Source organism: Mya arenaria, chromosome 11 (assembly GCF_026914265.1).
Source record: "Mya arenaria isolate MELC-2E11 chromosome 11, ASM2691426v1".
Classification (NCBI taxonomy): Eukaryota; Metazoa; Mollusca; class Bivalvia; order Myida; family Myidae; genus Mya; species Mya arenaria.
Window position 1 is genome coordinate 54,835,491 of NC_069132.1, and position 25,424 is coordinate 54,860,914.

General features: G+C 35.1%; 2 protein-coding genes across 4 annotated transcripts; both read right to left on the reverse strand.

Moving 5' to 3' along the window:
* Positions 1–174: 174 nt before the first annotated feature.
* On the reverse strand, positions 175–7,416 carry LOC128208890 (uncharacterized). 2 transcript variants are annotated; one of them, XM_052912578.1, is made up of 2 exons: positions 7,365–7,416; positions 175–5,157 (listed from the first exon to the last, which is right to left on the reverse strand). In XM_052912578.1, exon 2 carries the CDS (start codon positions 5,097–5,099, stop codon positions 2,688–2,690), a length of 2,412 nt encoding a protein of 803 aa, XP_052768538.1. In that variant the 5' UTR covers positions 5,100–5,157; positions 7,365–7,416; the 3' UTR covers positions 175–2,687. The 2 variants fall into 2 exon arrangements, with proteins under 2 accessions (XP_052768538.1, XP_052768539.1); XM_052912579.1 differs by lacking the exon at positions 7,365–7,416 and adding an exon at positions 6,978–7,134.
* An 8,301-nt stretch (positions 7,417–15,717) lies between these two features.
* LOC128207135 (sushi, von Willebrand factor type A, EGF and pentraxin domain-containing protein 1-like) lies at positions 15,718–24,387 on the reverse strand. Of its 2 annotated transcripts, XM_052909903.1 has the most exons (3): positions 24,240–24,387; positions 19,062–20,209; positions 15,718–16,165 (listed from the first exon to the last, which is right to left on the reverse strand). In XM_052909903.1, the coding sequence occupies exons 1-3, from the start codon at positions 24,295–24,297 to the stop codon at positions 16,151–16,153; spliced, it is 1,221 nt and encodes a 406-aa protein (XP_052765863.1). In that variant the 5' UTR covers positions 24,298–24,387; the 3' UTR covers positions 15,718–16,150. The 2 variants fall into 2 exon arrangements, with proteins under 2 accessions (XP_052765863.1, XP_052765862.1); XM_052909902.1 differs by lacking the exon at positions 15,718–16,165 and having other exon boundaries at positions 16,451–20,209.
* Between the last annotated feature and the right edge of the window lie 1,037 nt (positions 24,388–25,424).

The window sequence follows — 25,424 nt, forward strand, 5'->3', positions numbered from 1 at the left end:
GCATTTACTGTTTTCGGCATTATTAATGTTTAAAAATGAATGTTGAAAAGAAATATTTTTGAAGCAAATAACAGGTATTTTTCATATTTCAAACTCATAGTGTAGAAATATCATTTTGAACATTGGAACATTTATGTAAGCAATGGCGTCGCACGGCGAACGTCAACGCTCGTCTGTAATTTAGTTTTTATTTCAGTCAAATAGAGGGCATACCTCAAGATCGACTATTAACGCCCGTGAACGTTTTTAACATGTGTTGTTTATGAGAATAAATGAGTTTATAGCAATGTAATAACAAATTATTTTATGGTCGAGTGTAAAATGATTGTCAAATTTTGTAGTGGTTAGTCAACCAAGCACAACATTGGAATTTGTCTACAAAACTGTACACTTGGACCAAATTTCATTGCTGTAGCTTCAAAAATAAGAAAGAAGGTACAAATGTTCACAACATAGTTCACCTGAAGAAACGTTGACATATGTTTTAAGATATAATACACCTGGTTCAAATTTTATTGTTGAAATTTCAAAAATAAAAATGTATGTCAATAGATAATTATCAAGGTTATCAAAGGTCACCATTGGTATTACTTTTCAAAACTGTACACATGGTTCAAATTTCACTGATGTAGCTTTAACAATGAGAGATAGGTCAAAAGAAGTGGGGCCAGCTTTGACTCCAGGGGCATAATTTGAATAAAATTTGGTGGAGGGTCATCGTATGATGATACATAACAAATATAAAAGGTCTTGGATATGTGGTCTAAAAAAATAGTTTTTAGATTCCCCTATACAAGTCTATAAGAAACGTGTGGATCACAGGGCGGGGCCAGTTTTGTCCCAAGGGACATAATTTGAACAAGCTTGGTGGAGGACCTCTGTATGATTTTAAATATATGTACAAAGTATCAAGGACCTAGCGGTTTCAGACAAAAATATTTTATATAAGTTGTTGGAAATTTGTGAATCCTGTGGCGGGCCAGTTTTGACCCCAGGGCACGATTTGAACAAACTTGAAAGAGAATTTCTATATGATGATACATACAAAATATCAAGGATCTGGGCATAACGGTTTCACACAAGATTTTCCAAAATTCCCTATATTACTATGTACGAAACTTGTGACCACCACGGCGGGGCCATTTTTGAATCCAGGGGCGTTATTTTTACAAATTTAGTATTGGACCACTAGACTAGGTAACTAACCAAATATCTATGCTCTAGGCCACAAGGTTTTTGTAAAGAAGTTTTATTAAGTTTTTCCTTGTTCTGCATCTAATTCATTTTTGAAAGTGTTCCATCCAAAGAACATCCCAGTGAAGTTTCTTCTAAATTAGCCAGGCGGTTTAGGAGGCACTTTTGTTTGAAGAAATTGTTGAAAGACGACGGGCGATGGGAAAACTCACCATACATGCTAGGGTTAGTCACTGAATCATGGAAACCTAAACTTTAAGTATACCATAGCAATCAGTTCAAAACATGGTCCTCATTAAGAATAAGAAAACGATATTATGAACATACATATTAACAATTGAAATGTTCGAATTAAATTGATACATGTTTTTATAATTTCATAAAATCATTGTGAATGTTACAATTTGACCATAACAATCATTTCAAAACATGGTCGACATTTAGAATTAAGAATGATGTACATTTAATATATTAACAAATAAACTATAACAATTTATTTGAGCATTATTTGATAGATGCTCATAATTCCACGAACTCACGATAAATCTTCAACATTGATCAGGTTAGAATGCTTATGGCTTTACTTCCACCAAGGAATCAGTCACATATTTTTGGAAAATGTAAACTTCTACTCATCCAATATGTTCGTGAACTGCCAGAAGCCTATATTTATCAGTCATATATTTTTAGAAAATGGTAACTTTTACCCACCCTAATATGTACGTAAACAACTAAACATAGGCTTAAAACGTATTTATGAACAACACCAAGTATGTACACTGTCGTTAAATAACCGTTAGATTGTAAATCACCGTAGCCGTTAAGATATGTGTCTTAACGTACAAAACACTAACTTACGTTGATGGACGTGGACGTCATACGCCAACGTCATGATTACAAAGCATGGATCCCATCATTCTTTACAAAATTCGATTATTTTTTTCAAATCATTAAATTCAGCTTATTGTTGCCATCATTTTATTATACGTATATCTTAAATTGAACTTTGTTTGAACATTAGCAAAGAAGAGGCTATTTTGTTACTCTTAAAGTATGTTCTTATCTAAATGCCATTTACAATAAATTAATTCGATTTTGGGGGCAGAGTCATTTTTGTATGATATAGTACAAAATAAAATCGGACTTGAAAATGCTATAGGCCTAGTTTAATCCTATAAGTGACCCTCCCCCCCCCCAAAAAAAAAGTGTTTTGCACACAACCTCTGTTAATTGATCTTAATCTTATTGCCTAATTGTCTTATCAGATCTCCAAACTGAGTATCCTGTTATGCAGTCTTGGTTTAATATAAAAATGGACACTAAATGGCCTTGAGCCAATAAACAAATACACAGGAAATTGGCCCCTACTGTGACACAAGTGCAATAGCCATGCCAAGCATTTCTTAAACTAAGCCTTTAACACATTTTTCAGTTATATACCATGGCGTAATACCTTTTTGGTATAAATAGAATCTGTGGCTACAGAGTACACCTTACTGGATTCCACACTGGTTTTCAACTGGCTGCTGTCGTGAAAAACATTCTCCCAGACAAGTTTTGGCCTTGTCGCCAATATCGACTGGGACAGGGTATACCACCCTAGGATTGAAATAGACTGTCATCAGTTGCCTAGCATCGTGGAGAAATTCTCTAATGCTTCGTAGAATTTGATCTCCAATGACAAGTTTGTGGTGACGAATGCGGGTGAAGTGGCAAAAGTAGAACAAATAATGCAGCAAGTCGTCGATGTTCTCACCAGTCAAGTGGCGTCGCATGACAAGGTCTTTCAGAAAGCGAATGATGTACACGGCATCTTGATTTTTGTACGACAGACTGGATTCGAAACATGCTGCCTTCAGTTTGTTGCAAAGAATATGGTAAATGTTCCCGTAGTATTTCAGTCTTAGCCTGGTGGCGTTGAGAATGTATTCGCCATACTGGTCACCCGCCTCTTTGTTGAACTGAGGATATAGGACGAGTTTTTCTTTTGAAATCCATTCATTTGAATGTCGTATGATTTCGTCATCTATGGGGTAGTCTAAGACGTTGAACAGTTCGATTTCCATCTGGGTTACAGTTTGCAAAAATATTTCAACGTGCTCCAATTGGATGTCAATGAACGGGGAAGTGAAAGGAATGTTGTTAGGAGGCGTTGTGTTGAACGGGTCGTGTAGGTACTTTTCGTACAGCTCCTCCGATTTTAGCTTTGACATGTTTTGACCCATGTCATCAATTGAATATCCATCAAGACTTGCATGCGCATATGAATAAAAGCGTATCAGCTCCAACCATGTGAACTGAGCAAAGTATGAAGGATCCCGAATCTTCTTGTAAGAGTCCTCGGGAACTGTTGCTTTCATGTATTCCCATTCTTGGTCAATAACAATCTTAACAAAATTGGCTGGGTTACTACTAATCTTTGTGAAAAGTGTAATGTGTGCGTCAGCGTCAGCCTTTGAAAAGTGACAAATGTGGTTGCTCTGTTCCACGTAAAATGAAGGAAAGAACATTTTCCTCAAACAAATAATCAAAAACTCGATGATCCACCGCATTCCACACAAAGGGCCACTTTCAATCCAGGACTCTGGTTGTCTTTGTTCGGCGACCCAGAGAAGAGCTTGCTTCAGGTGATATGTCCTCAGCAAGTTGTGTCCCTCCAAGCAATCATGTGCGCTTTTGTAGCACATCTTGAAGAGTCGATACGCAATCCTAGCTTCTTCAGGTAGCAATCGGACAAGTTTAACATCTGCGTGAGAAAACGACAGTATGAAATCTTTCAGGGCAATGGGATCCAGGATCGATGTTTTTGGAACAACGCGAAATCCTTCTTCAATGATTTCATCAATTACTTGTGTTGATGGCCATATTCGGATCCGATATTTGAACGATTCTGCTCGTCTTGGCCAACATCGACAACGAATCGCCGGCACTATATCTGCGGAGTACTCGCCATGAGGTTTTACTGTTGATGCAAGCAAACTGTCGCCCGTCCGGGAAACATCATCGTCAAAGGCTTTATCAAGAACGCTTTGAAACTGATCACTTGAAAAATACAGCAAGTCACTGATATTGAAGTTGGTTCTTTGGAAGTCTTGTTTTATTAGTGCAAACCTTTCTTTTAGTGTTTCGCTTACTTTTCCAGCGGTTTCCATGTCGGACTTGTCTCCATAAATAAGTTCCCTAACGAATGCCAATTTGTCAAGGTTACTATGAAGCAGAACATATGCAAACAAAACATGTTCCGTTTCCCACGCAAATAAATGCCTGTTGTCAATGGCATTTTCTTCGGCTTCATGTTCACTCGTTTGTACCGGATCAGCATAAGACAGAATCCCAGTTGTTGCACATTTGAAGTCCGAGCGAACAACATTAGTCGGCAGAAATAGGAATGTCGAAGGTGAATATTCTCGTTTTTTGTTTCCGAAAAGTATTTTGTCAAAACCTCTAACAGCACTTGCATTCAAGTACTTGTTTTCTACTCGCGGAAGATGTGAAAACTTGTCCGACAAGGGTATGTGGAAAAATAAAGGGTTGTCCGGTCTGTATTCAAATAACGCCTCGTCAGTTGCATCAAACGTGACTTTTGCATACACAAGCATGTCCACATCACCGACGTCGTATATTCGAGCCGTTTTCAGTCCGTCTTTTGAACTGCCAACCACTTCTACTTCACAGTCGTCGGCAATATCTGTCAAAAGTCGCGTGGTTGGATTGTAACCGAACGATGAGTAGCCAAGATTAATAAAGAGTGGCCTGTTAATCAGCTCACGCAAAACATCGGAAATGGCTTTATCCTTCGTTGCGTCGCTTTGTGCGCTCTCATGTGTCGGCGGTGCTGTATTCGTATCTGGACATCTCTCATACAGGATAACTTCAGTTCTATCATTGTCGGTAATATTTGCCATGTTTTACAGTGAACTGTTCCGTAAGTGTTAGTGACAGGGGAAGTGTTCTTGTATGAGCCTGTAACCCATCATTACAAGTGATTAATATGTTTAATTTTACAATGCACTTATTATCAATTCTATATGTATAAAAGCTACTTATAAGCATAGTTCAGTTAAAATAGTAGTTAAAGTTCAGGGACAATCACATTATGCAAACAAAAACAGAGTTCAGAGGCGGAATATTTAAGAAAACAAAAAAGTACCCATTCGGAACTCCTCGGTTATTTTCCATCGAAATCAACCTCAAATGTATACCGGTACATTATTAGAAAATGTTCGTAAAATTTTAGATAATTAAAAGTATTAATTAATTGTGGTGTTTTTGAATATCTAAGTTTAAATTGATCGACAGTGAAGTGTAGTGTATTATTGCATAACTATTGAAGATTCCAAAGAGTATTGTCATGAAGTTAAACTGCTAAATTGAAATGACTATGCAATCTACCTGCAGTGTAGTTATGTACCAGTCAATTGTTACCCCCCCCCCCCAGGTCCGGGGGTATACAGGGGATAGCCGGGGAAATGGGCCGTGTTTTTACCTTTCAGGTGGCCCCGCAGTGCCGGGTGAATGCGATGGTTTTGTCCTCACTTTAAATATAGCGGGAAATGGGCCTTAACTAGGGTCCCTAGGGTGCGGGGGGCATTTGGCGGGGATTTTACCATCTGTTCGTGCCCGCAGGGCGGGGATTTTAGCCGGGGTTGGCTAGACCGAAAGTCAAAGTCCCCGCTATACTCCGGACCTGGAGGGCCTTGGTTACAATTGACTGGTGCATTAAATGTAAAGTTTCTGACCTTGTAAACCGTCCCTATACGTCCAAGGTAGTTTTCTATGGCAAATAGCAGAAGAGTTCCGAATGAAAACCTACTACCAACATGAGTGGACATGCCACACATGTATCAAAATATCATCATTATCATTATTTATTTTTTAACCGCCTTTGAACAGTCAGTGGAAGACGAGTTCACTGCGGGGATAACGTAGTTCATGCGCACTCTTTCCCCAATATTTATTTTTAATAAACTGCATGACATTGTTATTGATAGAATAGATATTTTATCATTTGCAATGTGACTTTTATCTCAATCTCGGTTTTGTTTTACACTTTAAGCAATCTAACAAGATATTGATTTTAATGAAGTTACGCTGACAATTCTATTTTAAGTTTTCTGATCGATATACAATGTGTACATGGAAAATAAAACTTGATTGTTAAAGATGCACTTATACTCCCAAATAAGATTTACAACAATAAATACAATTGTTTAAATATATCAAAAAGGATGAATACATGTCAAAAACAATGGTTCTTATGAAGGATACCGAGTTTAATTTGAAAAAAAGGTGCAGAAAACCTGGTATTTCTACCTTATGAGACGATAGTAATCTTTTAGCATTCACCAATCATTTAATATTATTGCTATTAAATACACGGTTACAATCTTGTTATCAGTAATTAATATTTACCATAAATGCATTATTTAGTTAGTAGTTAAAGGTTTATCACTCAAAATGTTTGTTATACATTTGTATGTATTGACTTTAAATAAGAGTTTCAATTTAATAGAAATTACACTATTGAGATATACATTAGCCTGTTAAACATAGTTAAAATAAGATGAATAGCTTATTTTAACCATGGATTACCAATCCATAAAATATCAGAACTATGCTCTATTTATATTTAAATAATGTGCTGAAAGCAAAACAGAAGCTCGACGAATATTATATTACAACTAATTGTTCGTTACAGGTAAAACATATCAGAAATAATACATTCCAAAATACAGGTACAGTGTTAGGTTGAAAACATATAGAGAGCTTATTTGTATTCTCACCTTTCAAAAGAACAGCTTCATACATTAAAAAAAAATCTCCAATCAACTATGACATATTTTCCAACATAAGGTTAATTTCACGAGTTAAGCTACTGAAAAAATGTCATATTCTATATATTTGCACTTTTACATATCCAGAGCTTGTTTGTGGTGCATTTCACTAGCCAATATTTAAATTATGAGGTTAAAGTACACTGAATGAATGATTCATTCAGGTAATCATAACCGTATATTCTTTTTATAGTTCATGATTATATAATATTATTTGTAACACAAAAACAACAACCCGATAAAACAAAAGTCGCTTAAAAAGTAATTCTTTAAAAAGAATTTCAATACAATTTTAATTCAATTTGGTTAAGTTTGGTTTTAAAATAATTTAAATACCTCAGATGAACGTTCTCGTTTTTCTTTGCAGCCATTTTGTTTTAGAATTACTTTTCTACGTAGAGTTTAAACCATTTCCGAATGAGTTTAAACAAGTTTTGATTGGTTATACTTTTTTGGCGCAAATTGATTTGTTTCCCCTTTTCTTTGCTCTTGTTTATGTAATAAGGTTGACTATGTATCACTTAGTAAAGATTTCCACCACTCTTCCCTCCATTTTATAGTTAATTGTTGATCAGTTAGTAACTTATATATTTGCTTTATGAAAATTAGTATACAACATTATAAGTATCGTATAGATAACATTTTTTGTCTTGCTTGTGCGTTAGCGTTTTTTATATTATGTTTACTTGATTTAAGTGGCTTGTCATGTATTTATTTATACCTATGTTGTTAATGTTAATGTAGCTTTATACAAATCTGTTCGAAATTATCTATTTTGCTTGCTACATGTTTATACTGCTATAGTATCTTTGTAATTGTAACAAAGTAAGCCTAAACCATGTATGATATTTCTATTTTTTGCCTTTTTCGTTACTATATAAGAACAAGTCAGCGTCAAAGTCGTTTTCAAAAGTGGGAATGGCTTTGTAGCTGGTCGATTACGTCATGGATTCTTGCCATTTTGATTGATGTGCACACGGACATTACCTTCCGTGAATTGGAGCACCATAAGAAGTAAAATCCACCAGAAAAAGTGGTATTTTATGTGGAATCAGTGACTGTGACTGTGTGTGAACTTGGGCATTGCTGGCGAACGGGGTATTTTTACTGGAGAACAGGATGCTGGACATTTTCTTGTGTTGATTTGGATTTATGTGGCTATAGTTGTTTATAGATGCAATCTTCTTGTGTACCGATGTTTGCATAATCTAATTCGCATGAACAGTGTTTCAATTCTGGACGAGGTATTTTCTGGCGCTGTGATCGGGGGGGGGGGGGGGAGGGGGGTGTTTGTTTGGATTTAGCCCAAGCCTTCTTCACCATTCGTTTCATCGTGGAGCTAAGTGAGTTGACACCGACATGATGTCTTTTGAAACATCGTTTTAAATGTTTGTTTACATTTTTGATAGCGCGTATGAATACATGTTTCTGTAATGCGGTTACCTAATTTGCATAGTCATTACTCTAGTTATACATGAAAAAATATTGCATGGGGTTATATCACTCCTGCGCCGTAAGTTATGTTATAAACAGGTTTTAACTGCTATATAAAATTAGTCCGTATGTATTTATACTCATACACAGCTTTTAAACAAAATAAACACAACATTTGATTATCTTAAGCAGTTAATTCTAAAAAACAGGCTGAAGGTAACGCCCCAGAATTAAATTGGCGACGACGCTTACGAACGGCTGATGTCTGCCTGTACTTTATGTTTAGTGTCAGACAGGAGATTATAACAAAGCAGCCCACAATCAGGTGTATTCAGTATTTGAATTAATACGCGATACACTTGCAGCGTAGTCAAATGTAAATACTTCTGACATTGTAAACCGTCTAAAGTGTTTAGTCCGGTATTGCATCTAATACTATATAGTATTTGTCGACAGACAACATTTCAAAAACACTCTGTCCAAATAGGATATTTGATAACACTCGGTCCAAATAGTTAGGATATTTGATAACACTCGGTCCAAATAGTTAGGATATTTGATAACATTCAGTCCAAATAGTTAGACATGTGATAACACTCAGTCGAAATAGTAAGATATTTGATAACAGTCAGTCCAAATAATAAGATATTTGATAACACTCAGTCCAAATAGTTAGGATATTTGATAACACTCAGTCCAAATAGTTAGGATATTTGATAACAGTCAGTCCAAATAGTTAGGATATTTGATAACAGTCAGTCCAAATAGTTAGGATATTTGATAACACTCAGTCCAAATAGTTAGGATATTTGAAAACACTCAGTCCGAATAGTTATGATATTTGATAACAGTCAGTCCAAATAGTTATGATATTTGATAACAGTCAGTCTAAATAGTTAGGATATTTGATAACACTCAGTCCAAATAGTTAGGATATTTGATAACACCCAGTCCAAATAGTTAGGATATTTGATAACACTCAGTCCAAATAATTATGATATTTGATAACAGTCAGTCCAAATAGTTATGATATTTGATAACAGTCAGTCCAAATAGTTAGGATATTTGATAACACTCAGTCCAAATAGTTAGGATATTTGATAACACTCAGTCCAAATAGTTAGGATATTTGATAACAGTCAGTCCAAATAGTTAGGATATTTGATAACACTCAGTCCAAATAGTTAGGATATTTGATAACACTCAGTCCAAATAGTTAGGATATTTGATAACACTCGGTCCAAATAGTTAGGATATTTGATAACACTCGGTCCAAATAGTTAGGATATTTAATAACACTCAGTCCAAATAGTTATGATATTTGATAACAGTCAGTCAAAATAGTTAGGATATTTGATAAGAGTCAGTCCAAATAGTAAGGATATTTAATAACACTCAGTCCAAATAGTTAGGATATTTGATATCACTCAGTCGAAATAGTTAGGATATTTGATAACACTCAGTCCAAATAGTTAGGATATTTGATAACACTCAGTCCAATTAGTTAGGATATTTGATAACACTCAGTCGAAATAGTTAGGATATTTGATAACAGTCAGTCCAAATAGTTAGGATATTTGATAACAGTCAGTCCAAATAGTTAGGATATTTGATAACAGTCAGTCCAAATAGTTAGGATATTTGATAACACTCAGTCCAAATAGTTAGGATATTTGATAACAGTCAGTCCAAATAGTTAGAATATTTGATAACACTCGGTCCAAATAGTTAGGATATTTGATAACACTCGGTCCAAATAGTTAGGATATTTGATAACACTCAGTCCAAATAGTTATGATATTTGATAACAGTCAGTCAAAATAGTTAGGATATTTGATAACAGTAAGTCCAAATAGTAAGGATATTTAATAACACTCAGTCCAAATAGTTAGGATATTTGATATCACTCAGTCGAAATAGTTAGGATATTTGATAACACTCAGTCCAAATAGTTAGGATATTTGATAACACTCAGTCGAAATAGTTAGGATATTTGATAACAGTCAGTCGAAATAGTTAGGATATTTGATAACAGTCAGTCCAATTAGTTAGGATATTTGTTAACACTCTGTCGAAATAGCTAGGATATTTGATAACAGTCAGTCCAAATAGTTAGGATATTTAATAACACTCAGTCCAATTAGTTAGGATACTTGTTAACACTCTGTCGAAATAGCTAGGATATTTGATAACAGTCAGTCCAAATAGTTAGGATATTTGATAACAGTCAGTCCAAATAGTAAGGATATTTAATAACAGTCAGTCCAAACAGTTAGGATATTTGATAACAGTCAGTCCAAATAGTTAGGATATTTGATAACACTCAGTCCAAATAGTTAGGATATTTGATAACAGTCAGTCCAAATAGTTAGGATATTTGATAACACTCAGTCCAAATAGTTAGGATATTTGATAACACTCGGTCCAAATAGTAAGGATATTTAATAACACTCAGTCCAAATAGTTATGATATTTGATAACAGTCAGTCCAAATAGTAAGGATATTTGATAACACACAGTCAAAATAGTGAGGATATTTGATAACACTCAGTCCAGATAGTTAGGATATTTGATAACACTCAGTCCAAATAGTTAGGATATTTGATAACACTCAGTACAAATAGTTATGATATTTGATAACACTCATTCGAAATAGTTAGGATATTTGATAACACTCAGTCCAAATAGTTAGGATATTTGATAACACTCAGTCGAAATAGTTAGGATATTTGATAACAGTCAGTCGAAATAGTTATGATATTTGATAACAGTCAGTCCAATTAGTTAGGATATTTGTTAACACTCTGTCGAAATAGCTAGGATATTTGATAACAGTCAGTCCAAATAGTTAGGATATTTAATAACACTCAGTCCAATTAGTTAGGATACTTGTTAACACTCTGTCGAAATAGCTAGGATATTTGATAACAGTCAGTCCAAATAGTTAGGATATTTGATAACAGTCAGTCCAAATAGTAAGGATATTTAATAACAGTCAGTCCAAACAGTTAGGATATTTGATAACAATCAATCCAAATGGTAAGATATTTGATAACAGTCAGTCCAAATAGTAAGGATATTTGATAACACCCAGTCGAAATAGTTAGGATATTTGATAACACTCAGTCCAAATAGTTAGGATATTTGATAACACTCAGTCGAAATAGTTAGGATATTTGATAACAATCAGTCGAAATAGTTAGGATATTTGATAACACTCAGTCGAAATAGTGAGGATATTTGATAACAGTCAGTCCAAATAGTTAGGATATTTGATAACACTCGGTCCAAATAGTTAGGATATTTGATAACACTCGGTCCAAATAGTAAGGATATTTAATAACACTCAGTCCAAATAGTTATGATATTTGATAACAGTCAGTCCAAATAGTAAGGATATTTGATAACACACAGTCAAAATGTTGAGGATAATTGATAACACTCAGTCCAGATAGTTAGGATATTTGATAACACTCAGTCCAAATAGTTAGGATATTTGATAACACTCAGTACAAATAGTTATGATATTTGATAACACTCAGTACAAATAGTTATGATATTTGATAACACTCAGTACAAATAGTTAGGATATTAGATAACACTCAGTACAAATAGTTAGGATATTAGAAAACACTCGGTACAAATAGTTAGGAGATATTTCTACTGCAAAATAGTCTGTATAACTCCTCACAAAATCAGGAGACATTTAAAAAAAAGAACACGTGTAAATGAGCTATAAATGCTGCGACCTACACCAATGTTTTTTCACGGACGAAGGTAACCATTTTCTGAACCCTTTTTTTATGAAACATGGCGTAATCTATGCGTCTTCATTTTATTTAAGTTGTAATGAAATGCGTAGCGAATTATGCAAATGAGGGAAAAGTACTGCGCAAAACCAACATTTTTGTGCATGTCATTATACCATTTTTTGTTTGACATTCTGACATTCAACTTCATATACAAATTGCGTTGAGGAAAAGTTGAGTGCAAATGAAACATTATTAAAGTATAAGGACTTTTTAGAGTTTTCGACTTCTTTGCTTAATGTTTGTCTGATCTGACCGTAAAACAGCTTTAAAGGTTTTGACTTAAATCTTACAAGATTCACAGATAGATCATTTAGAGAAAAAATACAGTACTCTGTATCGGTAGTTTAAGAGAAATCATCATTTTCATATTTCTATATAGTAACTATCTTTTTATGGACAATGGGCATTCAGTGCGTATACATCACTCCTAGTGATACTTTCTATTACAAAGATGTGCTGTGCGGATATTAATTATGTCCAGTGGTAGCTCAAGTTAACACAAATTTCCAGAAGTCAATTGACTCGACCTTCCATGTGCAACAAGTGTGGTTGTGCATTTAAACACAAGTGGAAAATTGTATCCCCCCAAAAAAGATGTAAGACTATGTGAGTGGTTACGACTGCTATTGGACCGCTCCAAACAAGCGGCTTACTCTGTTGACGGTGTCCGTCCTTCCGTGCGTCCGTCCGTCAGTCCTTCCATCCATCTTTTCATTCGTTCGCAGCCATTTCTTAGTGATGATTGAGCTGAAAAGAATGAAACGTATGTCAAATGTGTATAACCATGGTGTTATGGTACACGAGCAATCTTCATTGCGGAGTTATTGCCCTTGCCCTACAAAATAATAATTAAATAAAAAAATCTAAAATTTGTCTTTCCGGAGCAATCACTATGTAACTCATCGAAAAACAGTTATGAAACTTTTGTGAACTGTATATAACCAGAGTGCGGTGATGCACGAGCATTATTTTGAATAAATCCAGTCGGAAACACGAGAATTGATTCCCTTTAATTAATGATAAAAACAACACTAAAGTTTGTCCGTCCAGAGTCATTTAAATATAATGAATGATCAGAAAAAATATTGTAGTGCATATAACCATAAGGCGATGGTGTACGCGCACTATTCATCTCGATCAAGTCAGTAACAAAAAATAATAATGCCCTTTAAAGGGACTATACACCAGATGATACAAGTGCAAGAAAGAAAAAAAAATGTAAAAAAAAAAAAAACTTGCATAAAATTGATATCGTTGTGTGTACAACTAATCGAATCTTACTCATTAGTGTACCAGATCGCTTACGACACATGCATTTTTCGTAGTTTTTGCATATATTTCCAATTTGAAATTGACTGCGGTTGTCTACCACTTAAAATCCAGTTAGTTTAAAGTATAATGTTGAAATAATTACCTGTACATATGACGTGACTTTCACATGCTAAATATACACGCTGCATGGCTTCCAAGAAAAACGGAAATAGTGGAAAACTGCTGCAGAAAAACAAGACACGTATCTGTAATCAACATCGATGCTGAAATTGATAAAAATTGATAAAAAGAAACTCTTGAAAGAGGTTAAATCTGCCGAAAATGACAGCGAATTGCTAAAACGCTCATTGACAGTTAAATGTGTGAATCACATGACTTGCAAGCTGTAGGGAAAACTATTCCACGCTATTTGAAATTGGGAAACCATTTTACCATACTTTTTAACGGGGAAACTCAGCTGAGACAGCGACATGCTTATTGCGTTTATTCTTTTAATGATGTACAGTGATATATTATCGCCTCAAATTAGCTTACATTGATTCTAGGCTTGTTTTAAGAAAATAATGTGTAAGCCGATTTAGAGACTATCTGGCGTCTAGACCCTCTAATTAATAATACCATGCTTAAAAGATGACGCTAAAGTTGGGAGGTAGTTGCTAGCTGGTAGTTGAGGATCGAATATTCAACGACCTGCTAGTTGCCAGTTGGGGATTCAAGTATGCAGCTACCTGCCAGTTACCAGTTGGGGATTCAAGTATGCAACAACCTGCTAGTTGCCAGTTGGGGATTCAAATATGCAACAACCTGCCAGTTACCAGTTGGGGATTCAAGTATGCAACAACCTGCCAGTTACCAGTTGGGGATTCAAGTATGCAATAACCTGCCAGTTGCCAGTTGGGGATTCAAGTATGCAACTACCTGCCAGTTACCAGTTGGGGATTCAAGTATGCAACTACCTGCCAGTTACCAGTTGGGGATTCAAATATGCAACTACCTGCCAGTTGCCAGTTGGGGATTCAAGTATGCAACTACCTTCCAGTTACCAGTTGGGGATTCAAGTATGAAACTACCTGCCAGTTACCAGTTGGGGATTCAAGTATGAAACTACCTGCCAGTTGCCAGTTGGGGATTCAAGTATGCAACTACCTGCCAGTTGCCAGTTGGGGATTCAAGTATGCAACTACCTGCCAGTTACCAGTTGGGGATTCAAGTATGCATCTACCTGCCAGTTGCCAGTTTGGGATTCAAATATGCAACTACCTGCCAGTTACCAGTTGGGGATTCAAATATGCAACTACCTGCCAGTTGCCAGTTGGGAATTCAAGTATGCAACTACCTGCTAGTTGCCAGTTGGGGATTCAAGTATGCAACTACCGGCCAGTTACCAGTTGGGGATTCAAGTATGCAACTACCTGCTAGTTGCCAGTTGGGGATTCAAATATGCAACTACCTGCCAGTTACCAGTAGGGATTCAAGTATGCAACTACCTGCCAGTTGCCAGTTGGGGATTCAAGTATGCAACTACCTGCTAGTTGCCAGTTGCGATTCAAGTATGCAACTACCTGCTAGTTGCCAGTTGGGGATTAAAGTATGCAACGACCTGCCAGTTACCAGTTGGGGATTCAAGTATGCAACTACCTGATAGTTGCCAGTTGGGGATTCGAATATTCAAATACCTGCCAGTTACCAGTTGGGGATTCAAGTATGCAACGACCTGCTAGTTGACAGTTGGGGATTCAAATATGCAACTACCTGCTAGTTGCCAGTAGGGTACGAATATTCAAATACCTGCCAGTTGGCAGTTGGGGATTCGAATATTTAACTACCTGCTAGTTGACAGTTGGGAATTCGAACAATCAGGTCGTACATGTAGAGACATATAATATTCAGTATTAACAGGTCAACGCATATATGCAAAAACTATATGAACACTATTAACTGTCGGTTCATAAACAGAAAAAACATCAAGCAGTAAATACGAATGAGTCTGCAAACGTGTTGACAGCAGTAGCTTTCATGGCTGATGAGAAAATTGACCCATAAATAAATGTTTACACACTATGTCCTCCTTTTTGGGCATACAAAGTTAATATCATTGGCATGTAACATGTAACACTTACATTGGAGTCATTTATTACGAGTTTCTGAATGAATAAAACAAGCCCTTTGTTTTATTATTTATTCAAGCAATTATTACAGAAAAAGCTGTACACAATGACAGTAATTTAGAGTCAGGTTGAGTTTTCAATAAAACTTGACTTCTTTCTTTAAGTGTAAAGTATAGCTAGACAGAATATATTCCTGCTATTTGTTAATATATACATAATGTCAATAGTCATCTTGCATGTAGCATTTGAAATAAAAGAATATATTTTCTTCCTGAATAAATAATGCAAAACATGAAACAAAGCTCTTAAAAAAGGACTAAACATTAAACATGAAATAAAGGACTTAAACAAAATTGAACAGAGGACAAGGTACTTACACGTGGAACAAAGCACTAAAATAAACATTGGAACAAAGAACAAAACAGAACTGCAACAATAAACATTACTAACTGTGATTACATTCCATTAAGTATGGCACATCTCGGCTGTATTGAGCTCAAGCATTCCAAGTCTGAAGGTAAACATGTAAAAGGTTATACAAATTCTACGTATTTGGTCGATTGTTCAGAAGTAAACAACTTTGTTAACGGCACCGTTGTTAACGTTTAAAGGTGAAATACCTTATTATGTGCATATAACTTTGTTAAAGTAAACAGCTTTGTTAACGGCATCGTATTATTTTTATAGGTGTAATACTTGATGTGCATATATATATATATATATATATATATATATATATATATATATATATATATATATAGATATAGATATATATATATATATATATATATATATATATATTTAAATAAAACAAGCACAGCTAAAACATATGTCCCAAAAAATATAAGACGTTCTGCAGATCGCATGCCGTAAGTATTAAAGATATGACAGTTAACAACAATAACGGTAACAATGGTGTTACCTTTAAACAAGAGGCCCACAAGGGCCTGTTCTCTAGAGGTATGACTTTTTGGTCTTTTCCACTCAGAGCATGAACATATGAGTAATATGTGACAGTTTGAACACTTCGTGTTAGTTAGTGGGCGGCGCCATTACAGTCATGTAACATATAACATGCAATGTGAATATGGAGCCTCTATCGAATACAGAAATGTTGCTAATATCAAGGGACATAATCCAGTCATGCATGGGTGGTTCTGGCTGTTTTTTCGAAAGGAACCGATACCTCATGGATATCTAACTACTGCCATAGTTTGGTGGAGATTTGAAAACAATGATGGTCATATCACAGCCTATAATACAGCAATTTTGACAATATCAATACCAAAAATCAAGTCATGCACGGGGGTTCTGAATGTTTTCCGAAGGAATGATTAAGCCATGATTAAGTAATTAAGTCACTATCTAACTATTGTATCAGTTTAGTTAACATTGGGTTATAAATGAAGGCATAGATGGCAACGGTCATCTCCCTTAAAATGGTCACCTTTTTGGCTTTTGGCCAATAGAGTTTAAAAGTTAAATTCTTATGAATCAAACATTACGGGATAGTTAGGAACCATGAGTAAGTTTCTTAAAGATCGAATCTCAATAATAGTTATTCATCGTAATATTAAGTGAAAGAAACAACTGAACGATTTTGTAATAAATTTAGCCAACTCCACTTTTTTTTACAATACTCGACTACATGTTACTAATATGTCCATTTTGCGGTTAAAATGATGGAGGGGGAAATTATGGGATTGTGATACATAATGTATCATTACAATAAGAAGAAATCAGATCGGTAAGAAAATCTCGGCACATTGGTCAAAATATTAAAGTGACACTCTTATTCAAAATCAATACATCATGACACATGTATAACAAATATAAATTCTGAGTGACAAACCTATAACTTCTTACTAGATAATGCTTTTATGGAAAATGTTAGCTACTGATAACAAGATTATTACCGTGTATTTAATAGCTAAAATATGGTGAGTGCTAAAATATTTACTCTGATCTGCTATCGTCTCCTAAGGTAGAAATACCGTGTTTCCTGAGTGCATCTTTTACTAAATCTGATCTCACCAGCACTTAGAAACAAGACATATGGTGCAACAATTATACGCAATTAAATATGACTAGTGTCGCACCAATGTCATGGTCTGGTGTTGTACAATATTCAGCCTGTCTGGCATGCGGCCGCAAACCTGTGGCTTAAGCTTATAGTCTAATCCTCTATTCTTTGCTTGTTCTAGACGCTTTATTGTTCTCCCGTCCGTTCAAAACACGACACACTAACCAAGTATTCAATTTTCAAACCAGTTTTTTTCCGCCATATTGTTGACTAAAAAAACTGAGAACCGAACATTTGGAACTCCTCAGCCGTTGTCCATCGAAATAAACCTCGGATGTACATGGACCTTTAACAATGTCAGAAATCAATACAGTTTAACTGCGCTGCAAGTAGATTGCGTAGTAATTTTAAATAAGCAGTTTATCTTCATGACTTTACTTTTGGGAATCAAAATTATTAATGCAATTAAACACTTCACTGGCAATCATTTGAAACTTAGTAATACAATATAGACGTTAAAACACTATAGTTACTGTTAATTAACACTATTATCTAAATTTTACGAACTACTTCAACTGATGAACCGGCATACATTCAAGGTTGTTATCGATGGAAAATTGCAGAGGAGTTCCGAAAGAACACCTTTCCAGAATATTCGGAACTCCTCGGCCATTTTTATCGTAAACAACCTCGGATGTATTTGGACATACTCAAAAGTGGTACGTTTAGGTCCGCTGCAAGAAGATCGCGTAGTAATTTTATTTAGCAGTTTAGCTTTATGACTTAAATTAACTTTTGGGAATCTGAATTACGTTTGCAATAATACACTTCACTGGCAATCAATTTAAACTTAGATCAATGAATACAACTCTAAAACACTACATTTAATTAATGATATAATTAAAAAACTTCAGCTGATGTACAGGCGTACATCCGAGGTTGTTTTCCATAAAAATGGCCGAGAAGTTCCGAATGCTTTTCGAAAGCATAAATGAACACACAGGAGAAAAATATGGCAGAAATAACCCGAACGCAAATATTGCGAGGAAAGGAGAAAAACAATTCGGCGGTTGAATCGATGATCGATTATGACCAAATACAATCGATTGTCGCCAATTTCACGCCCAACCAATCAATTTTCGATTATAATCCATTATCGAAACATCAGTAGTTCAAACTGTACTAAACAACTTATATATTTACAGGCGCATTTTGAGATTCAATGATTTTTTTCGATTTGTCTCCTGCATTTATTCTTACACTACCATCACCTGTATTCATTGCCAGTCAAGCATCATTTCCATCTTAATGGCAACCATTTTGTATCATTATATCTCTTAAAAGCAACTATTACAAACAACAAGATGATCCCACTGACACCTACAACAATGAGGACGATGGCCCAAATTGGGAAGGAGGAGGCTGTCTCCGGGCTCATCGTAGCGCTCCCATCTGTTTTGCCAGCGGAAGTCCTGCTCATCGAAGTGGTTTCATCTGTTTTGCCAAACGGGGTCCTGCTCATCGAAGTGGTTCCACCTGTGTTGCCAGAAGTGGTACTGCTCATCGTAGTGGTTCCATCCGTTTTGTCAGAAGTGGTGCTATCGGTTGTAGAGTGACAGTCACACTGCGGCATGGTCATATTTCCGTCCACACATATCAGCTCGTTCGTCGTATTTTTGGTACATCCGGGGTTACACAACCAATGAAGGATCTCACCGTGGGGCAGGTATCCCTCCTTTAGATTGTAGATCTTCATGGTGTTTCTGTCGTAATTGGTCATGTTACAGCTGCAGTAGCAGGCAAACTCCTGAAACTGCCATGTTCCATCATTCTGACAAACGTTCGGCTCATCTTCAGTCGTCCCGGCAACTCTGGTGTTAGGAGCATCACTGCAGGTCATGTAGTACAAAGTACTGTAGAGTAAGAACTTGTCAATACAGGTTGCGTTCATACCTTCGAATGGTAGACACGAAATTCCCTTACATGTTGGTCTATTGCTCCAAGTCCCATCTGCCTGGCACATCACATGAGAGGTACCATGAAGAATGTAGCCTGAATCACAGGTGACTTTAATCACGCTTCCGTAGTCATTTTCTATACCTCCAGCATTTTCTTGAAAAAATCTCCCATTTTCAACAGACCCAAATTCTGGACACATTTTCACTTTGCATACTGGAGGCGAACTGTCGAATTGTAAGTCAGTCCGGCAAAGCAATTTACTGGATCCTTTCAATTTATAGCCCTCATTGCACTTGAAAGTGATAAAGCTGCCAACTTTGTATGAAGGGGAGTCTAAAATCCTGCCGTTGTCTGGTGGGTTGAGAGCTGGGCAGTAGACCTCCCGACACCGGAGCTCCCCGATCCAGCCCCCGCCACCGCACACAATCACGACAGTCCCGTCTGGCTCATGCCCCACATTACACTTATATCTCACAGTATAGTCGACTGGGTATGTGCCCTGCACTGTGGCATTGTTTGATGAATTTTCCACGACGGGCAGGCTGCCACAGTCACATAATACATGTGATATTACTGAAACAAGAAATAAAATGTTTCAAATATAATGCCGTAGAAATTCGTAAAGTGGAACTCGGATACCACGAATGCATTGTTATGTCATCCTGTTTTGCGGATCTCAATGTTTTTCTTTGTTTTCTATATCCGTGAGAGATATCATATTGTTACAACGGCAATTAATAAATTATTTGCAATAATTTACCGGCAGCATTTTTATCTCTGAATTTTATTTTATTAGAAAATATATGTACGTTGCAATATTTCAATGTCCATTGCATATTAATTTAACAATGTTCTTTTGTTCGTAACATATCAACCACGCTACAAGTACATGCTTAAGATATCTATCTTTAATGCTTATCGCCCTAAGCGTATTTTGTTGTCAATACGTCTTATTTCTAAATCATTCGGAGCTCCTCGGCCATTTTTTTTATTCAAAAACAACCTCGGATGCATTTGGACGGTTTACATACTCAACAAGTGGTACGTTTAAGTCCGCTGCAAATACATCGCGTAGTAATTTTATTAAATAGTTAAACTTTGTGACTTATATCTTGGGAATCTTAATTATGTTTGCAATGAAACACTTCACTGGCAATCAATTTAAACCGAGATCAATGAATTCAACTCTTAAATACTACATTTTATTAATGATATTATTAAAAAAACCCGAACTACTTCAACTGATGTACCGGCATACATCTGAGGTTGTTTTCGATAAAATGGCCGCGGAGTTCCGAATGATTTCCAAATGCGCGATCCAGCATGGATATATTTTATGTAATATCTACCAATTTAAAGCCTTATGACAGTCACGTGGTACATACTGAAATATATTGATAAAATATTCTGTTTTTGACAAGCGTCGAGAATACACTTCTGTTAGGATTTCCTATCAAATTTACAAAATTATATTTTAACATTTTAAACAAGTGAAAAGGAATTGTTATCATTGTTATTGATTATTATTGCAATCAAATAAAACGCTTAAAACTTGTATGCTGTTTTACTTGGAGACTTTCAAAGTGAGCGCTGGACTAGTTATTTTATTAACAACATTGCGTCATAATCAACTAATTAATCAACTAATACAGTGTGCGACACCGTGTGTTCCGAACATTACTTATACACCCCGTAACACTATAGTTTTCATCGTGTCATCAATATGACATAAACTTTTGAAATTAGGCGTGAGAGAAAATGTTTCATTAGTATGCATATGTTAAATAAATAACTAAACTTTATGATACAATAAGAAATGAATATAATATATGTTGTTAGGTGTGAGAAAAGGAGAAAGTATATCTCATTTTTATTTTCTATTTAACAGATAAATGAATAGTTTCAATGGTTTGTATAATTATGAGTATTTAATAACTATTTCTCTTATTATATGCTGATGATATAGTAATTAGGGCTGAATCTGACAATGACTTATAGAAAGGTTTACTGTTACTTGAAGAGTATTGTAATAGATGGAAGAGAAGTGTAAACCCTACCAAGACAAAACTAATGATTTTAAAAACAGAGGAAGGTTACGGAAAACTATAAGTTTCTTGAAAAAGGGAGATTCTTTAGAAATAGTTAGAAATTCAACATACTTCTGTATTGTTTTTACAAATTGTAGCTCTTTTGTAACAACTTTTGATACACTAAGGTAGCTAAACAATCATGAAAGGCTACTTATAAATTAAATTCAAGCTCAGTAAAATATCCCTCATTGTCCATACAAATACATTAGATGTTTTGTAAATGAATTCTCCAAATCTAAAATAATATATAAGAAATTCGGTGCTTAAATAATTCCCTTCTTACAGAATGAGTCTATTTAATTTGTTGTAAAAAACTCTTGGGTTTTGAATTCAAACTCAGAATAATGTCTTCTTTGGGGAGCTTGGTTGGATCTCTTTGTTAGGTAGAGGGCCGAGAAAGTAATTAGATATTGGTTGAAAATGACTAAATCAGAGAATAAAGTTAAATTAGGAAGAGACCTTTGTAAATTAAGAGCATCATTCCATAGATAAGAAATTAACGACAGAAGATGGCAGATCCCTGAACCTTTAACTTACCAAGATAGAAAATGTCTCGTGTGCTATGTATTAGAAGATGCATTCCATGCTATTTCCGAAAGCCCTGTTTATAATGATATAAGAAACACATATATGGATAAGTATGACTGGAAAAGACAAAATGTACCAAGTGCCCCGGATGGCCTGGTTAAACGGATAGCCATTAGTATATTGGCCTGTATGTACTGATGTCCTTCAAGTATCGAACATATTTTCATGGTGTCCAATCCTACCTTCCCATTAAGTTTTAATACAAGACAACAAAGGGTCATAATTTGTATTTAAGATCATATAATTATGGGTTATGTGTAAAAATCGTAACTCTAACTAAAACTTTCTTATAGTCCAAATTAGGTTAAGGTTATTTTATATTTCGGTTACCCAACGGAGAGAAGACAAATTAATTTTGTTTGCAAAGAATTTTTTTATAAACTCGAAAATTTCGCATCATGTTTTACCTCACAGATAAGAGGATACGTATTTATATATTTTACAATGCTTATATACTTCCAATACTTGAATTTTGTTGTCATAATTGTGGTAAAGATAATCATTGTAACATAAATTAAGTAAAGACCCGGCAAAGATAGTATCAGTCAAATATGAAATGGCTTGCGCGTATGAATATGTTACGTACTTCAGTGTTTTGAAGTCAATGGAGGCTACTCTAACGAAACACGTCAGAAGTTTAAAAAAAATTCATTTTACTGCGCAAAATAAGAAGAAAATATTTTACCTTTCAGCAAAATAAACAAATTGCTGAAACGAAAACAATTATTAAATGTCATAGCACAACAAAATAACAAACAAACAATACTTGATTTACGAGTGTAAACGAATCGGCATTTCCTGAAGACGTAACGCGGCCATTTTAACAAAAGTGAAAGTTCGTACGATTTTTTGACGGTCAATATATGCGGATCTGAGAGGAGGTAAGGGAGTCAGTCGCTAGTACTATCGATGACGCTAATTTGCCTTCTTTTTTTTGTTTTGGCGATCTGCTGATGTTTATGATTATGTTACAATTAATGATCTTCGAATTGGCAAACAGCTAGTTGTCTAGATAGATCGGAAGTGTTCTCTGCTTCGCGCGAATTCTCATGTTTCTTTGAATATCATGTCCCTGACTATTCACATGCTACTAACGGCGCGAGTAAAATTAGGTATTGCTTTATGTACCTGAAATTAGACAGGTTTTACCAGTTATTTTTGTCACGCTATTTTAGCGACGCGAAAGTAGTGAGTAGACTACACACTGCCCTGCTAGCATGATACTGTATCAAAAAACGACAGTTTTGTGATACAGTACGGATTTTTCAATACGGTGTGCTGTATTTTCATATAGAAAAGAAAATTGATAGACAAATAATAAAATGGATTGATGCGAGAACTTAATGGTTACCTTTTTCTGACATATGCAAATAATTGAAATAACACTGTGTCACTCTTGTATCATAGTGTGACCCCTATCTCGGGACAGACATGCTTGTTCTTTCAAGCAATGCAAATTAATCGCTCAGATCGGCTTCAAAACATGATTTTCGTTTAATGAACATACCACGAACTATGTATTCGACGGATTTATTTTCTTACTAAAGTATGAAGGTATGGAGAATGCCACCTCAATAAGCCCGATGACATAAAAATAGAAAGAGATATATAACAATCTCCAAATTAATTTGTGAATGCCTTTTTAGATCATTATTTTATTTTATGTAGATTCCAAGCAGTTTTTGTATATTTCCTTTTTTAAAGATTACTTCATTGATAGATAATGAAGATACTTGATTGTGTGTGCCTATGGAATATATTACGATTAGAATTACAGTATAATAATGCATTTTTCATCTTTCTCACTGTCTACCGATAGTCAATACATGACCAATTTAGTGTCAATATTTCAGACTTCGTGCAAACATTTAGTGGTTTTTAACGAAATTAATTAAAATTACGACAGTGGAAAAAATGGTACTTACAGATAAGAAGTACAATAGCTGAAGAAGTACAATAGCTGTGATATAGTTCATATTTCATTGCAGAGTCTGGTTGCTTTGAGCAGAAGACCTAACAACCTCATTTCCTGGTAATGTCTCCAATATATTAGACTGGCACTTTTGGGAGAAAAGAGAATTATAGTACCAGTCTACTATACACAGAACAAGTCGAAACGTCTCTTTATCCAAACGGTTTCGGCCTTCGATGGCTCTACTTTCTCAGTTATATCCCCGTCGGAAACAACGCCATACTATTCTAATAAATCTACAGAATAAATAAAATAAAACAAGACGAAATTTGATGCAAGACATCAAAGACGCGGTTGAATAGGTTCAAGTGTGAGAATATATATATATATATATATATATATATATATATATATATATATATATATATATATATATATATATTACTCATAATTCGATTAAGATAAACATAAGTGTTAACGTTCTATTAAGTGATGGGAATATGAAGGGGTGACATACATTGATTTACCCGGGAACTCAAAGAAAACATTTCAAATATCTTAATTTTACCTTGCGAACTTTAGTGCGTTGTCTATATCTCATATCAGGGCATCTCGCGTACAGGAATTCTTCCGTTTGCTACGTTCAGTAATATTTGTCATATTTATCGGCGATATGTTTTGACAGTGGCGGTGGCGTCTCTGATTTCATAGCAAATACAACAATTACTGAAATTCGAAAACATACTTGAAATCGTGGAATCCATATACTAACATTAAAACAACATAGTATCATTTTTAAATGATAGCTCGTCCATTTCATAAGTTGTCACTTTTTTAAATTGACACTCTTATTCAAAATCAATATATACACATGTATAACAAACGTCAATTTTAACGGATAAACCTTTAACTGCTTACTAAATAGTGCATTTATGGAAAATATTAATTACTGATAAAAAGATTGTAACCATGTATTGAATAGCAGAAAGTGCAAAACATATTAAATGATATGTGAATGCTAAAATATTTACTGTGATCTACGATAGTCTGATAAGGTAGCGTTTACCATGTGCCAATAAACAGGGTTTATGTTAAAACTTTTGGCTACCGAGCTTGTTTCTGTAGTTTTTCATATAGATATTGAATCGAAATTTGACTCGTATTTGAGCGAAACAAAAACCTCGATCATTCAATGCAT